General features: G+C 45.7%; 1 protein-coding gene across 4 annotated transcripts in view; it reads left to right on the top strand.

The window, feature by feature from the left end:
• Nucleotides 1-17,358, top strand: part of LOC144176019 (multidrug resistance protein mrp-7-like) — a 367,249-nt gene that overhangs the window by 118,959 nt on the left and 230,932 nt on the right. For all 4 annotated transcript variants that reach the window (XM_077705122.1, XM_077705124.1, XM_077705123.1 and 1 more), the window contains 3 exons: nucleotides 310-444; nucleotides 7,775-7,845; nucleotides 12,455-12,571. In XM_077705122.1, the coding sequence (XP_077561248.1) occupies nucleotides 310-444; nucleotides 7,775-7,845; nucleotides 12,455-12,571 (323 nt within the window). The remainder of the gene's footprint in view (nucleotides 1-309; nucleotides 445-7,774; nucleotides 7,846-12,454; nucleotides 12,572-17,358) is intronic.

Below are 17,358 nucleotides of genomic sequence, written 5' to 3' on the forward strand. Positions count from 1 at the left end.
GATGTGCCCCGACCCCCGTCGCTTTGCGCCCGTCTAGCTGCGCCACTCCTGGCCCTCCCTGTGGGCTTTTCTACGTATTGCCACCCCCAAAAGCGACGGCCCCAACCCGAGAACACATGCATTAGGATGGCGATACCGCGTTGTTTCAAAACGACTGCCCGTTTTTACAGAATTGAACCCCAGGTGAGCACTCAGGCCGCATGGCCCGATTGTATCCTATACAGCATGCACTAAAAGCTTCCCTGTCACTTATTGCACGAGCAGTTGACTGCTGGCGGAACTGATCTTTGGCGGGCTGCTTCATTTCAGGATATTCAGTTGTACGAGTTTGACTCGCGGAGGTCAGTGATGGTGGCCAGTGTGTTGTTGACCTTCTCCACGGCCGGCAGCTTCCTGTCTGCTGGACTGCAGGACAGCGTCGTTGCGAAGTCGACAGCGAGTACTGTAAGTGCGAAGGAGCTTTTCATTTCGGAGAAAACACGAAAACTACGTAGGAAATGTACAGACAATTCATTGCACTTTTCTATTTAACATGGGTACCCTAATTATTACGGAAACAGAAAAAAAGAAGTCGCTAAATGCAAGCAGTGCATAGATGCATACAGCAGCAGCACAATACATGTCTCAATAATGATAACATGAGTATACTACGTAGAATGGGCGTTGTCAAGTTACACCTTTGCCTCTTGCTTAAAAGAAAGGACGTACTATACGAGTTATTGGTAGAGTTACGTTGGCTGACCAACATGCTGACATTTCTTAATTCGAGAATAAATATACCGAGGTATTGGCAGCGTTGTCTTGGGGATCCGTACTAGTTGAATATTTGTAAAACGAGCAGGAAGACATAATTAGCAGAGTAGACAAATAAGACAAATCAGCAGAGACGACATAAAAAGTCGACATAGGTAGTGGATGTTGGGTGTTCTAAATAAACGCACCAATCGAGTACCTTAAAATCCGTATTTCAACTTTCAAATTTATTTCAGACTTGCGACATTTCAATTTGCCACATTGTCGAGCCGGAGAAAAACAGCGAGTGAAAGCAAGTGGCTACATTTTGAGAATATTTGAAACAAATTGGCGTTTAAAAACTGCGGCGTATGTAGCCCACGGCGCAGTTAAAAAATTTAACGCATTTGGTGCTGGCATCCCTGTATAGCTTGGCTATACCAGGGATTATTACGCAGAATATGTGGTGGAACATTTTGCATTGGAATGAGTCGATTGAATAACATTTCTTCTGTTGTCTGCAATGTGGCCCTATAACTTTTAAAGCGAAGTTTTAGTGTCCTCAAGGATGCCGTTGTACCCCAATATGCCCTTCAGGAAGGCCAACTTTCTCTGATGATGGTGAATGAAAAAGCGCTTCCCGTGGCCGGAATCTGACCTGGGTCCCTCGGGCTATTCAGCCAGCGTCTATCCCATTTCTCCATTTCGACATAGTCGAAGCGGTTTGGAAAACTCAGACGACATACAAAAGATCCTTCACGAGAACAATGGCGTTTCTCTGCCTGCAGCAAGGCTGTTAGTCGTAAGACGTTAGGCCTATCTTCCACTTTTGAGCTTTAGGACGTTATGCCTGACGTCACATCGTGGGTTAACGCCTCAAACTGGCAGCCAGTCAAAAAATTGCTCACTCAACTTGTAGAAGCAGGTACGGCAAAGAAGCGGGTAACAAGAAGCAGATGCACCCCAAACGCGAAAATTTGGCATATGGAGCGCATACCCGCGAGACGAAGAGAGAGAGAAATTAAACCAGTGCTTTATTACTTGTAGAGGTTGGTAGCGAATATGCCCCTGGCTACTCCATTTCACAAAATCAAAGGTTATTGACCGGGTTTAACAAATCACAAGTTCACAACAAATTTTTTGAGTTCTAGACGGTGTCTACGAAAGGTCCTCCTTGGTTAGTATTCACTTATTCACAGCGAAATGCTTATTATGCTGGTTGCAACTTCCCTGTCGAGTTCAGGAACGAATTCAATGCACGGACAACCTTATTTTGAAGACCAGCGTCAAGCCATGGACCTAGTAGAGATGCTAGACTCACCGTACGACAGTTATGTACTGGCAGTTTGCTGTGCAGCTCACTATCATGCCCATTATCATGGGTCGTTTGAAGGTGTTAGGCAATCGTCAAAGGAAATATACGGTACCCATTCCTCGCCTGAACGTTTGATATAAGGTCACGTGCTGGTTTTGAGTCTTGCCAGACAACCTACCTAGCGCTGCGTGGCCTTATGGCAATGAACTTTACAGCCTCAATTTTATCTTGCTTCTTTTAGGAAAGTTTTGTTATTGTTCCGGCATTATAACGGCGAAGCCCTGGCTGTCGGCGTCTCATGTCGTCGGCTCATGTAACTGTAGTATCATCTACTCACGGTACTAAAATATCGGGACACTAGTTTTTGTAACCCCTCGCGCTAGACCATTTTATTGCCGTGGGAAAAACGCGTACCAAAAGAACACATACGGACACTCGTTTTCCAACGCGTTGCGCTAGAACTCTTCGTGCTCCAAAGACACGAAACTTACAGCAAAGCTGTATACCGCCACCATCAACAATTTCATCCTCGTGGGGGAAAATGGCAAGGAGCCGAAACACACTTATACAATGCATGCTTCGCCCCTCCCCAGGTTTTAGGTTAGGGAAGATGGCCCGGGATTTTCATCTTTTTTTTGCTGCCATTAGGTGACATTTACTTTTTTCTGCCACGCCCTGCTCTTTGTGTCGTTGGGGACAGAAACCCTCTCGAGCCGCGAGTACTGCCGCTTTTCTTTCCGCGTCGTCAGCCATGGTACATGACTGGAAATGAGTTCGGGTTCAACTTCCACTACTTTTGTTCAGATAACTAACCCCAAAGGCGAGAGTGGTTTGTAAGTCTCGAACGAGGAGACATACTTTTTTATATTTGTTACGGATGTGTTCAAGCAAAATATTGAACAAATGGGAAATCCTATTCCTTGTTCTTCTTTGGCCCCAAAGCTATCAGTTAGTAACAGTAAACATCTCAAAACCAAGAAACCTGAGGAAGAGCATACGAAAAAAAAACGGACAGGAAAGCGCACGGTATAATGGCGGCTCTTGACGACACAGACGGCCTTGACGTGAGCCACACAGACGCTAGTTCCAGATTCCTCTCTAATGTATATAATGAGACACTTTATGGTCTACGCTAAATATTTATTTTTGTCATATTTCAATGTTTTTACCTCAGTGCGTAGGACGATACCAAATCTTTACGAGATAGGCAAATGCCTTTTCTTCGCCTCCTTAGACGACGTAACCTTATCATCGGGTCCCAGGAAATGAATCTAACTTTTCCTTCCGACCACGAAAGCACCATCTTAGCCCTCTTCACAAATCGCGAGCTTCGTGTTCCCATAAAAAAGACGGCATGAAAATGTGCAAGCAAAAAAAGACGTGTGGGCTAAGTCAAGCCAGTATTCATTCCCTAGTGATATATTATATTCTTAGCGACGAGCCTTGTTCATGTGAAGGAGAGAAGGTTCGACCCCGACGAAGCATGCCGTCATCGGACCTATTGTTAGAGAGTTTAAAGCTGACCGTTTTTAAGAGCGAATGCTCTTTATAAGCGACCCCAAACCATCCACCGCCGGCGTCGGCGTCGATCCGAGGACTTTGCGGGCCGCAGCGCGACGCGCTACCGACCAAGCCACAGACGCGACGGTGATATCAGTGTTAGACGCGCCTTAAATCTTTAACGCATTCAAACTACGTCGTCAGCGGCGTGCGTTGGCGACTCAGCGGCGTTATAGCGGCTTGATAACTGCGTGGTGTACACGTGATACTACAAACCCGATGGAAGAGATGGAAGAGAAGGCGGCGAGGCGGTGGGCTGCGGGGGCCGAGCGCAAGCGCCGCAAGCGGGCCGACAACCGTGCATTCGCACTTTCACATTCTCCCCCTCGGGGAAATGCGGGGGAATTTTTTACGGTCTGCTACTCTCCGATAGCAAGCGGGAGCGCCATTGCGCATGCCTGGCGATTCAATTGAGCAACGTTCCCCTCTTCGCTCGCCGGGCTCGCTGAGTGGACCTTCGTGGCAGCTTCCGCTCCCGCGCCCAAAGCTGAGACGGCTGCCGGCTGCGAGGCGTGCGCGCAACAGCGCACTCTGTTTCTCCAGTTGAAACATAACGACTGTATACGGCGAAAGCACTTCCGAATAACAAAGATGTGACACACCTAAGCGACGTTTAGAACACCAGCGAATAACTTCGACCGAAGCGCGGGCCTACGCGGGTCTTGTATGGCTGTTCGAAAGTTTAGCGGCTTCTGTTAAATATATTTGGGACCATTATATTGTCGCGAAGCGGAGATGTCTTGATTTTTTCTGGTTGTTTTTTAAGTTCTGCCCACAGCCAGGGCTCATCCTCCAAAATGTTGTGTGCGAAAGCGCTTCGGACGCGGCTGGGCGGTGGCCCCCTATTTTTCCCAAGAAACAGCTCCGGCGCGTGTGTCTGCCCGTCGGCCGACTCGGGAGACGCGGCTCTCGAGAGGGACCATCGGCGAATCTTGTGTTACACGCACGCACTGGCGTCTCCGACCCCCCGTTGCGCGCCTACGCGGGCCGCTGTGTACTTCCGACGACCTTCCCTTTTCCCCTGTTTACTTTAGTGCGTTTTGTCTAACTACTTGCTCTACGCCCGTAATTCTCCAAGCGCGCGTTTTCGAGTCGGAACCTTGTGTCTGTGTTTTTGGTCCTTTTCACTTTGGCGGGGACATGTCTGATTGGAGCTAAGAAGCGTCCTCCTGATTGGCTGCGGGTGGGCCTTAGCCTTTTCCCATCCGGTCCGCACACGCTAGGATGCGCTTTTTCCCCCAATGCGTCCCCCCAAAGCAAATATAACGCGGCCCCTCTGGCGGCGAGAGGGAGCGAGCAACACCAGGAGAGCCGCACTCTGCCGCTCGTCGTCGTGCCCTCCCGCCGGGAGCCATTCGCCCGCCAACTATGTCCCGCTAAGTACTCTGAATCTTTGACTGTCTTTCTAATCTATGTAACAAGTGTATTCATTCTAGTTCGTATGTGCTAAATGTTACCAATGTCATCCGTAAAGTAAACAAGTTATCCTTTAAAACCTCTTCGACGTCTCGACTTTTCCCTTCCAATCTTCATGCTACAGTAGCGGCAGTATGTGACCAAAAGACTACGTTACAATATTCTGTCAGCGACTAAATTATACAAAAAAGGTGAAATAAGGCAAAAATTTACGGCATTTGGCTCATGCGAATGCATGCAGCGTCATGCGAATGCATTTGTTCAGGGGTTGGTGCGCCACTTTGGCTTTGCATGTCGCTTTGCGCCCTTGTGGGCAAGCTCCCTCCTGGGGATTTTCACCCTTTTCCCGCCCTCAAAGTGGCGCCCCAACCCTAGAACAATTGCGTTTGCATGTAGCTCACGCGGCGTATCAAAACGGCGGCCGCTCCCTTTATAAAATTGATCCCATGGGTATCGCTTAGGCAAAAGTGTTTTTACTGCTGACGCTCCGGAGCGTTTGCGCTGAGCGGGCCGCCGGCAGTGGAGCGGTCCGTCAAGAACGGTCAGCTAAGACTCACTGTTTTCTTTATTGCGGCGGGATTAAAGCATGCTTCGGTGTCCTGGTTTTTTTAACGCTGTTAGATTGCTGTTACCTGACGCAGCCCGTTGGAGGCAATATGAAATGCCATCTGTGAAGCGAAAAAGTGTGAATCTGAGTTGGCAACGAGCTACTTGCCTATGCGGATGATATGACGTATCATTTTGCTGACAAAAAGAGTGCACAAAAAGGCCTTACAGTTACTAAGCAGTCCTGTGACGTCTCTGGAGCGTATGTTAACATGCAAAAAACTAACGATGGGGAAGGAAACACTTCAGAGTTGCAGGTATTCATTGGGATGGTGTCCCACTTGAGTATATGCGCGTCTTTTTCTCAAGTGCGGAACACTGGGCCTCATTTTTCGTCAGCACTCACGCAATTAAATCCCACATCACACGCATGGAGAGGCCGAGACCGTTCTGTGTTTGCACGTGCGGAAGTATTTAAAGTCTTTCTTGCGACAAAGCTCCTTTATGTGCTTGAAGTGCTTCAGTATGTGCTATGAAATGTTGAGACTCACATAGACTTTTTGCTAGTTTTGTGTGTAATTCTCAATGGGAACCTATGCGCAGGGAAACCTTGCTTCTTCATTTAAAGGCTGGGAGTGCTGGGCTCGTGCCGTTATTGTACACCAACTTGTGTCTCGTTTATTCTACTAATTCTCTGATCACCCGCTTTTACTAACTGTACTTCAGCAGTTCCATTAGGCTTTTTTTGGGTATAAGTACGGGCGAAGTTAACACAAAGCCGCCATGGGGACTGCTCAAGAAGGTTGTGGACACTTTTACCTTACCTACCGCGTGGTATTGTTCGAATGCCTCTTAGTCTGTAGAGGAAAACTAGGACGAGCATTCTAGTTGAAAGGCTACATTCCCGGTGCCTATTTATCTCCAGCCTTACTTAAGTCCCCTAAAGTACCGTTTTAAAGATCTAATAAATGTGTGTTCCACCAAACGCGAAAACGTTTTTCTTCAAGCCTCGATCATTCTTCAACACCCTCAGTTGAAACATGTATGCACGCGGAAAAAAATGTCTGTTCCTTGGTCGCCGACGCAATCAGCCAGAGACAACTGATCATTTGTTTGTGGTGTGCCGTGACGCTGTGTTCTTGTGTGACGTTTTGCAGTGGACTCTAAAGCAAGAACATTGATATTATACCTTACAAAATTCTGTTCATTCCTTTTCTTGGCGTTAATCGGGTGCCTTATGACATTTTTGTAGTACTTGGTTTGTACAGCTTGTGGCAGTTCCGCTAGCCACCGGCTAACTATGTCCATTTTTCGTGAACTCGCAGCGTTGGGGAAGAATGTTAATGCGGCGCAGAATGATCCAGCGGAGTGGTTTAATCTATTGGATGCGTATCTGGTTTCCTGAGTTCTAAAGGGCGACAAACCGCAGATGGAGATGCCTGACAGTTTTGGGTCTTCTCTTAGTAGTTTTGTGATCGCGAGTGCGCCTAAATTTTCCGTGTATTGAATAAAAATGGGCACCCCATTTTGTAGAGCCTTTAGCTGCTATCATGAAGTCCCGGGTTCAAATTCCATCGGATCAGACGTGTTCTTTATTTTCCCCTTGACTGTAACAACAGCAATGACGCTTTTTCAGAGAACCCGGAACTTAAGGCTTTGGCTTAAAAATATCTTGAGAGGGTTCACACGCCTTCATATGAAGTCGACGGAATCCGGCAGCGATGCGGGGGGACGAGAAGCAGACAAACACTTGCGTTTTTTGCACACGTCCCGTCCCGTCTGGTCTTTGCCGTTTCTTGTCGAAGTTATGCACGAAGCAGCCCAAGTTTTACCTCTTATGAGGTTCCTCAGTGTATAAATTATTTCTTCGTCTCCTAATTTCAGTTCTCGCTCAAAGATATACGCAGAAGAGTAGATGGATCTCTAAGAAATACAGATTTTCAAACACGCACGTAGGTCTGAGGTGGTCACCAGATCACTGCTCTTTATAAAAAAGCTCTCAATTGTGCAAAGCATATTACTAGGAATTTGTTTTTCACAAATGAAACAAAAACTGCCAAAGCTTCAATAAATTAAACCTTGTTACTGTGCACCAGAAATTTAGTTCTGTGCGACCAACGCTTTCCAGATAGTGCAGGGTTATATTTATATAACCGTGCGGATGCAAAAGCTAGATACAGAAGATTTAAAATCGTTTTCTTCCAGGTAACCTCGGCCCCGAAGAACGAGGATGACACTTCTGTTTTCGGGCGGATGACTTCCGCCGTGCTGTTTCCGTAAGTTGCTACCTCATACTTAGTAAGAGGAGCAGCTTTAAGGATACAGGTTTTTTTTCGTAGCTCCTAAGCCATGTATGGTGTAGCTTCTCTCAACAGTATAGATTGCTGTACGTCAACTCCGCGAAAAAGGAACTAAGACAACAGGAGACCTAGAGCACTTTCAAGAAACTTTCTTAAGATGAACTCACAGATTTATACCGTCCACTCTCTCTGATACACACTCATCCGAAAACAAGGAACAAAACCTCGTTTCCGCTTTGCATTACCACGCTTTCAAAGCACGTGCCACTGGGATTGCGTTTTCCTGATAAACCGTTGCGTTGCCCTGCTCTTTCAAAGCGCGGCCAAGTTGCATGGTTGGGCTTTCGTTCATTTTGTGAAGACATAATTTTTTAAGGCTATTTATGAAGCACAGTTTGGCTACGCCCCACTTCACCACTGTCGAGTGTCCTGAAAAATAAGCAAGCAAAGGTTTTCCGGCACGCAGGTGGTGAAGTGGGGCATTCGAAAGTGGTGAAGCGGGGCGTAGCCAAACTGTGCTTCATAAATATCCTTAAAAAATCATGAATTCCCAAAATAAACAAAAGGCTAAACATGCAAGTTGGCCATCTTAAGGCAGCCAACTTGCATAGTTAGGCTTTGAACGAGCAAGTTTTCCCGAGCAGATTTTTATGGCTGTTGCGCATGATGTGCTCAAACAATCAAAGAAGGGTCTGCGTGACCGTGACTGTGTAAACGCGCAGCAAAAACACAAGTGTGCAGTCATTCCATAAAAGCATGGGTTATCGCACTGGTTAAAAAAGATTAGCGGCACCGCTAGCGTCAATTTCGTGTGTTTTCCGCACCCATGACGCTTGGATACTTGTGCAAAAGGAGCTACTGTAACGCCAAGAAACCACTTTGTGAAGTCAAGCACAGGGTTAGGTTTGTTGAGTGGGCTACGCGTGTCATTCCGTTAGACTGCAAAAATATATACGTGGGAAAAACGAGGACGTGTATCAATGATCGCCTGCGCAAGAACATGCTAGCAATTTAAAAAACACTAACTAAGGACATTTGGCTATCCAATGTCGGACATGCAAATGTGCCTCCCTGTTTGATATGTGTTATATTATAGCGACGAACAGGAGCCATACGACCCGCGAGGTCATTGAGGCCAATGACATAGCGCATACTGGGGACTGCTGTGTAAAAACACTCCCTCCCTCGCACTTACAGAAAAGGAGATACACTTTCCTGGCCAACAGAACGGTTTATCCTGAAACCGCAATCGCAGTGACACGTGCCCTAATAGTGTGGTAATGCAAAGATGGGAGGAGGTGTTTGTTGCTTGTTTATGGATGAGTGTGTATGAGAGAGAGCGGGCAGTATAAATCTGCGATTTCTTCTTAATAAAGTTGCTTGAAAATGCGCTCTGTCTCGTGTCGCCTCTCCTCAGTCTCTGTTCCTTTTTTGCGCAATTGAAGAACTGCATTGATTACCAAATCGCCCGAACCTACAGCCTACTAGGCATAGATTTGTGTCAAGCTGAAAGGTATGATTGCGGCTATTGCGTAAACATATGCCTGGGCCATTACTTGGGCTGCCAATCAACTGTGATAAAAGTACTATTCACTAACTTGAACATGGTGAATTACCGGCATTCACCTACAAATGTCGAACTCAATTCGAACATGGCAATTTCTCTAGCTACGTTAGTCGGTGCAGCACAAACTATGCTGTTTCTCTATTTTAGTGGCGCAGTGAAAGAAAATATTCGAAATTGATTTTTTATTTCCTAGCACCCCTAGTAAAAGGGCCTGCTTTGACCAAGGCTTACTCTTCCCGCAATACACGAGCAGCTGCGTAGTCGCCCTTGGGCAGCCAGCTTTACGTGCCCAGGATACTGAGTAGGATTAGAAATTTTTTATTCATTGTTTTTTTGAAGATACTCCTAGCCCTTACGGTTTATTCAGGAGTGGGCAAGTACATCATAAACGACACCCATATGCCCAAAAGGTGCACACGTTACAATACAACTGACAAGAACCATAAATCACGCTGGTTTAGAAACCTTTCCATGTTTTTACAGAGTGCTATTTAGTTCGAAAAATGCTCGCGGGTCAAGGTTATTCCAGTCTACAGTAGTTTTGACAAGAAAGGAATGCTTAGAAGCATCAATCCCTACAGGATAAGGCAAACAGCATACGGATGATTGATGCGGGGAGACACTCATTTGGGAAATTGCGAAAGTAACTCAGGACGTAAGTTGAACTCAACGTTGTATAGTTCGTGTAACAATTTGTCTGGCCATTTTTTGACCCCATGCTACTAAAGGATGTTCAGCTTTGGTAAGTATATACGTATAATGCAGTTACGGACTGAGTCATGTGATATGCTGCATACATATACCTAGCAGCTACTCGTTGAACTTGCTAAGGCTCATTCATTTGATACTTTTGATTATTATTCAATATTCCAGAGTCGGCCGCACAAACGTTTTGTATGCCACCAGCTTAACTTCCACAGTTGCCTATCTGAGCTTTCGTCTAAAAAAACTAGTTTTTTGGGGCAGTATCATACATTATAAATGTTTTCAATGGTCAACAGAACTCACATGAGCACATATTGGTGCCCTTGACCCGCACCTACAACGTCCCCTTTCACTAAGCCTCCCACGCTCTGACGCAACTCTTCGTTGCCGTCTCTGGTGGGGGGTGGCATTCACAAATGCCTACTCATACTTAGTAGGAATGGCAGCAATTGAGTAGTGCGAAGCGTGCGGCACGCCGGAGACGATACGCCACGTTGTGTGCGAGTGCCCAGGCTACTCGCCTGAAAGGAAGACGTTGTCGTCAGCACTGAGATATTTGGACTCTCGACGTCCATTTACGGAGGAGAAGATTCTGTGTCACTGGCCTTCTCTGTCATCCCCACAGAAGGCGATTAAGGAACTGTTACGCTTTCCGCAGCCGACAAACTCCAGACTATAGACTGAAAGCCTTCAGTGGTGATCACTGAACTTGAACGTTCAGTGCTTCAGCGCTGGGCATACCTGTATGCTCCAATTTTTCTTCTTTCTTTCCTTTCTCTTTTTTGCCCATGTTTCCTTTTCCACGCGCAAGATAGCAAACTAGGCTCTAGCCATGTTATTTTTCTTGCGTTCCTTCTACATCGTTCCTTCCTTCCTTCCTTCCTTCCTTCCTTCATTCCTTCCTTCCCTCCTTCCTTTATTCATTCATTCCATTTCACATTTTATTTGGGACATTGGTGAGACCATGGTCTTTTAGCTTACTCGATCGCGTAGTTTCATTGTTATTCATGGTATAGTTAAAATGCAATGGGGTCTTTTTCGTGTAACTGTTGCACACACACTTTTTCCATAATGTATCTGCATATTCCACTGCACACACCAATCAAGCAGCATTTTCAAAGAATAATTCACCAGTTCCTGATCCCGAATGCTCTTAACGCTACAAAACAATAAACAGCCCTCAGCGAACAGTCGCACTTCAATTGCTGGATGTTTCGCCTCAGCGCATGACACTAGGCGGAGCCCATACGAGACACGTTCGAAACGATCGAGCGCTCAGACCACCCCCCTCCAGGGGCAGACGCGTCGTCGGCAGGCGGGTCTTACATTGGACGTAGTGCTGGTATGCCTACCACCTGGAACTGATGCTTACTCGCTTTCCCAGTGGTATTTCACAAACGCACTTCGTCAAGTTGATTCTAATGGCGGTCACGGAAATTAAGCTTGGATTGAATATCCGCCTACGCGTGTCGAAAACTGCTGTACTCGTGCGACTTGCAGCCGAGGTGGAATAAGGACGCGTGCTTCTCAGGTAATGAGAGGGTTGTCCTTGAAGGTGAATTTATCTGATGTTGTTCGCTTTTCCGGCTGCGTTCTTACGCTTTCCCCCTCTGCGGTGCATTGGCGTGGAAGACCACCTGACTAGTGCGGACGTTCGGCTCATCGTATGGAACCTTTAGTGACATAGAACGCTTTCCAATGGGCCGTTTATTTTATGGACGCGGTTTTTTTTTTTGCTGAAATCCCCGCTTTAGGCTTTCGCCTTAGAAATGTGGTGGACGGAACTGTAATGTTGTTAAGTACAAAGCCAGTGCCCTAAACGGGGCCCAATACATCCATGTTTTGGACCCTGCCTGGGTCAAAAACCGCATCCAAAACAGCAAAACCGCATTGGGATACCGCATCCGCTGCCCATGCTCGGACCTTTCTATCGCGCGAACACATGGTTCAAATCCACGATGCAGAGCTCCCCTGCCGCTTTATCCTAGACAGCCCCCGAGAGACTTTCGAGCATCCTGAATGCGCGCGTATCTGCGCAAAAACAAAAATTCACGAGAATTCCCCTGGCCTCACGAGCAGACCTCTATTCGGCTGTTTTCACTTTATATTCTTAAACTACAGGACAGTAAGTGATCCCCAGGGATGTCTGATGAAGTTGCTCGTCTAAAACTCCGGAAACAGTGGGACGAACAAAATGGTAGCTTGCGTCTCTATGCGCATGCTGCGAAAGGAACTTTTAGGCTCTATTCTCCTGCGACCTACTGAAAAAGATTCACCATGTAATTTGTTTCTGTTCCTTTTCTTATGGTGCAGGCTCTTTCGGGAAATACTGCGGGGGAGCAAAGAAACGGACCCTGTGCTTCCGAGGCTAAGACGAGGCATGAAGTGTAAAGAACTAGTCACGTGTCTTGATAAATGGCTGAACCGCGGGTAAGCAAAAACCAGTGCTGTGATGTTTTATACAAAGACAATATAAAGCACTTTGCCACTTTTGAGCCATTCCTATGATTTCGTTCAACTTAGCCCATAGCCAAAGTTATGCGCCATATTATTTGAGAGCAGAGCAGGTGGGCATATATAAACAGACATAGAGAATAACAGTAAAACAGGTGGGTATACATGAATACACATCAATAATTGACAATAACAGTAGAACCAGTGGGTATACATGAATAAACACAGGTAATAACAGTAAGTATACTCGGTACATAACATAACAGTGGTAAATAAACGTTATTTAAGCTGTTAAAAAGGAAACATGCAGGTTTTGTTGATATAGCCAGGTGTTCGGTGTCGACAGGAAATGGAAGTGCGCGACTCATATTTCAACAAAATTTCGTCGAACAGATCATGAAAGCGTACGTGTCTGCATGTAGCACTTTATTTTCATCCAAGTAACGAATATAGAGCATGCGTGTAGAACAAGGTTTATAAAATCAGAAAAACAACAGGAAAAACATGTTACAGAAATCAAACATAAAGGACGAATAAACATTTCAGAGTCGCCGCAAAAAGATACTTTGCAACACGCGATGCAGGCGTAAGGTGCTGTACATTGTGCAGTGAACTGCAGCGTAACGTGAATGGGAACTGGATGCAATATTTCCAACTATTTGATGTTTTGCTATTAGGGGCTACTATTCGCGATTCTTAGTAAAAATTATATAGTGAATCCGTGTTAGTGATAGACGGGCTTAAGCGGTTTCATTCTCTAATGGCGGGTGGAAAAAAATGAATACTTAAAGGCATCGTTATATCAGGAATATTCCACTAAAAAGCGCGGATGCTTTTGCCTTGTTTGTCGGGTTCCGGAGAGGCGGATGTACTTATATGCGTCGATTTTATAATGATTGTACAAGAGTGGGAACAGGTACTTTAGTCACCCTTGTTGTGCTATAAATTTAAGTGTAGAAAGCCCACAATCGGTTAACATAATTAAAAGTGGAGTCCGTCCGCATATGATTATGGTATATAAATCTGTCGGCTTGCCTCTGAACCCTTTTCCAGTTTTGTAATGCTGGTAGCAGTATACGGGAACCATACGGTGGTGGCGTATTCTAGTACTGGCCTTATGTATGTGGTGTAAGCTAGGAGTTTAGTTCATTTTGGCGCAAGCCGGAAACATCTTGGAATATAAAAAACGCTTGCTCAAGGCAGAGGATGTAGTGTTTGCGATGTGCGAGGCCCATTTAGGATCAGATGCTATTCGAACATCTGATATTTGTGTTCATTTCCTTGATATATTTTTGATATATAGCTGTGTGTTGTGTAAATATTTGTGTTCTTTTACTTTGACCAGTTGCGTGACATTGATGTGGTAAGAGAAATCAATGGTTTTTTTTTGTCCTCGTTATTGTCGTACACACTACTTTTGTCAGGTTAATACTCATTTGCCATTTGTCGCACCAATTGGCAAGCTGATTTAGAGAATAAGTGAGCACGAGATGGTCTCTAGGAGTATTGATTTCTTGGTAGATAATGCAATCATCAGCGAAAAGGTTCATGTTGCATGCGATTTTTGCAGTGATGTCATTATAAAGATAAGGAAAAGAAGCTGACCAAAAGAAGCTGACGGAACCCTGGGGGCCTCCTGACGTTACAGGTTTGCTCTCTGATGGCACGTGTTCAAAGATCACAAATTGAGAACGGTCATGTAGGAAATCTTCAATCCAACTTGTTAAATTTCCCGTTCCAATTATTCTTTTAGTTTTGCCATTCGTTTGCTGTGGCACACCGAATCGAACGCTTTACAAAAGTCGAGGACTATGAGGCCTGTTTGTGTGCGGTTGTTGATAGAAGGAGCAAGGTCATGTAGAACTTCTGTGCGCTGCGTTGTTGTTGACAGTCCACCTCTAAAGCCATGTTGGCTATATGATAAGATTCCTTTAGCTGCTAAGAGCAATGTTAGATGCTTCAGGATGATGTGTACGAGTGTTTTACATGATGTACTAGCGAGGGAGACGGGCCTGGAGTTAGAAGGGTCTGTTCTGTCGCCTGCTTTAGGTATCCGTGTTATCTTGGCTTTTTTCCAGTCATAGGGAAGCTTTGATGATGAATTGGATTTGTGGTAAACTGGTCCTATATACCTGCTACACCATTCTACATACCACATGAGAAATTCATTTGGAATGTCGCCTACCCCGCAAGCTTTTTTTGGATCAACCTTCAGCAAGAGGTTCAGAATTCCTTCATCAGTCATAATTATTGGGTCCATTGTAACACTGTCAAAGGATGAGACGTCTGGAGTTTTTCCGTTAACTTTGGTGAATATGGAGTGAAACAAAATGTTGTAGAGATTAGCTTGAGCTTTTTTTTTTTCGAGGCGAAAAATCGGGGGTGTCAGTTCTTGGGAGGCGCATATGTTTCCAGAATCTACCCGGGTTATTTTTATTAAGGAAGGCAGGAAGCGTTTATTCGAAGTAGTATTGCTTTGCTTCTTTCGAATTGAATTTGAAGTTTTCTGTTGCACGTGTCAGGGTAGACAAATTGGAAGAGTTTGCGCCATTTTTCTTTAAAGATTTACGTACTTTTTTACTTTTCGTTTGGCATGTATGACTTCTCGTGTAATCCATGGATTGTGTCTGCGTGAACGGGTCGGCCGTAACGGAATAAAGCTATTTATGCAGTGCGAAACAATATTTTTGATTTAAACACAAAGCGTGCTAGCATTTGTGTCGGACATGCTAGCCGAGTCTCAGAAATCCGGGAATTCATGCGCCAGGCGTGTTAGTATGCAACCGTCATCCGCAAGGGTAAAGCCCGCTATTGGGGTTCCAGTAAATCGCATACGAAAGTGACCCTTGAGCGTAAGCCGGCCCTTGAGCGTAAGTGACCCCCCTTATGTAATGCCTTCGGAAATTTATGTTGACAATAACGGAAATGGAATGGACATTTTGTGGTCCGAGATCTCCTCTACGACATCAATCTGGTCTTGTTCGATTTCAAATTGAGGGCTGAGGAATGCTAGGTCTAGTATACTTGAAGTTCCTTGCACACGCATGGGTTGCTATATGACATTGCGGAGGTTAAGATTTAGCATGAAATCAATTAGTGCACTTGATCCACGTGATGTGTAACACATGTTACTCCAATTTATATCTGGGAGGTTAAAGTCACCCATAACGATGATTCTGCAACCACGGGCGTGATGTTGAAGGAAACCGCGTACATTTGTTATGCACTCGCGATTGGAAGAGGGGCACCGATAGACACACCCGGCCACTACTATCATGCTGTTACGGAATATTTTGCAAAACATTGCCTTGCAGAATATCTTGCAAAAAATTGCCTCAGTATTAGGAACTGCCGGAAGAATAGTACATGAAATATATCGTCGTATCAGCAGTGCCACGCCTCCCCCACGGGATGGCCTATCTTTTCTGATAATCGCGTAGTTTGGTGGCACTATTTCGTGATTGCGGACAGTTTGTGATAGCACAGTTTCAGTTATAGCTACGATGTCTGGTTCGCAAAGCAGCAAAGCATTTTCAAGAGGATGTACCTTGTTGACGATACTTCGTGCGTTGAGGTTCAGTAGGGTTATTTTTTGTTTTGTGAACGGTAGCGGGTTATTGACCGCGTTCGTGCTTCGTCGTTTTTTTTTTTTTTGGCTAATGGTAGCATCTCTCCTTTTTCTTCACTCCAGACATAGGCGCGGTTATTTATGTACAATTTGTCGAAGGTCAATGAAAGTTTTTCTTTTTTGTCCCGATTTTCTTTTGCGCTGTCCCAAAGGTTTGTTCTTACTTCTATAATTCTGCGTGAGAAATCTTCTCCGATGGAGTACCTTGTGTCTTTGAGCTTCTTACACTGCTTTAGAGTTGCATGCAGATTTTTGTCGCGAATCCGAAAGTTTGAAAATCACAGGCCGCGTTTCGACGGGGGTTGGCCTGCCCAGACAATGTATTTGTTTAATCTGAACCGGCTCTTACTCAAGCGTGTCCTTTAAAATCGTTTCGTTCACAATTTTTTGGAGTGTTTCGCTTGTTTGTTCCATCTTTACCCTCTAGTAGGCCCTAAAGGATTAGGTTTGATCTCCTGCTTCTGTTCTCAAGCTCATCGACGGTCTTTTCCAGTTTTTCTATTATGTTATTCATAGAAGTAACCTCCTTTTGACAACGTGCCAGATCCGTTTCAAGCTTTTATAGAGCATCTAACTTTTTGTCAATGTCCGCCAACCGCTCCTCTTTCATTGCTCTGATGTCGTCAGCGATGTTCTTGAGTTGATTAAAAACTTCGGTGAGATCAGGACCTAGATTGGTTTCGACATCTCCCGACAACATCAAAAGTAACTCGTACATTGCATGACAGCCCTCGACGGCCACAACAAGGCAACAGTGTGGGCTCGGCAGCTCAACGAAAGAGTAATTGCTCGATCTTTTAGCAAAACGGGCATATGGTTTTCGCATACCATCTGCATAGCGAAGAGGAGTGGGTTAGACTACCTTGTCGCGGCGGAGCCACCGAGCCCACGGGGAGCCGCACGGTGTCATCACTCCTATATAGGCGTCCCATTAGTGGAAGTTGAAAAGCGTGGCGGTTTGCCGACAATCGTCCGTTCTGTTGCCGGAGGCACGGGGGGCGCCGACCGGAGGATGGCGGCGTCGGGGAGACCGGGAACCAGCGGCCGAGGACGCGCGCTGCCGGTGAAAGACGGGAAAGCGTCCGTCCCCGCAGCGTCCAATGAGGACTCGAGGAGAAACGGTGTGAACACAAGG

This window comes from Haemaphysalis longicornis, unplaced genomic scaffold (genome assembly GCF_048455015.1).
Source record: "Haemaphysalis longicornis isolate Haplotype H1 unplaced genomic scaffold, Haemaphysalis longicornis Haplotype H1 scaffold_3, whole genome shotgun sequence".
Classification (NCBI taxonomy): domain Eukaryota; kingdom Metazoa; phylum Arthropoda; class Arachnida; order Ixodida; family Ixodidae; genus Haemaphysalis; species Haemaphysalis longicornis.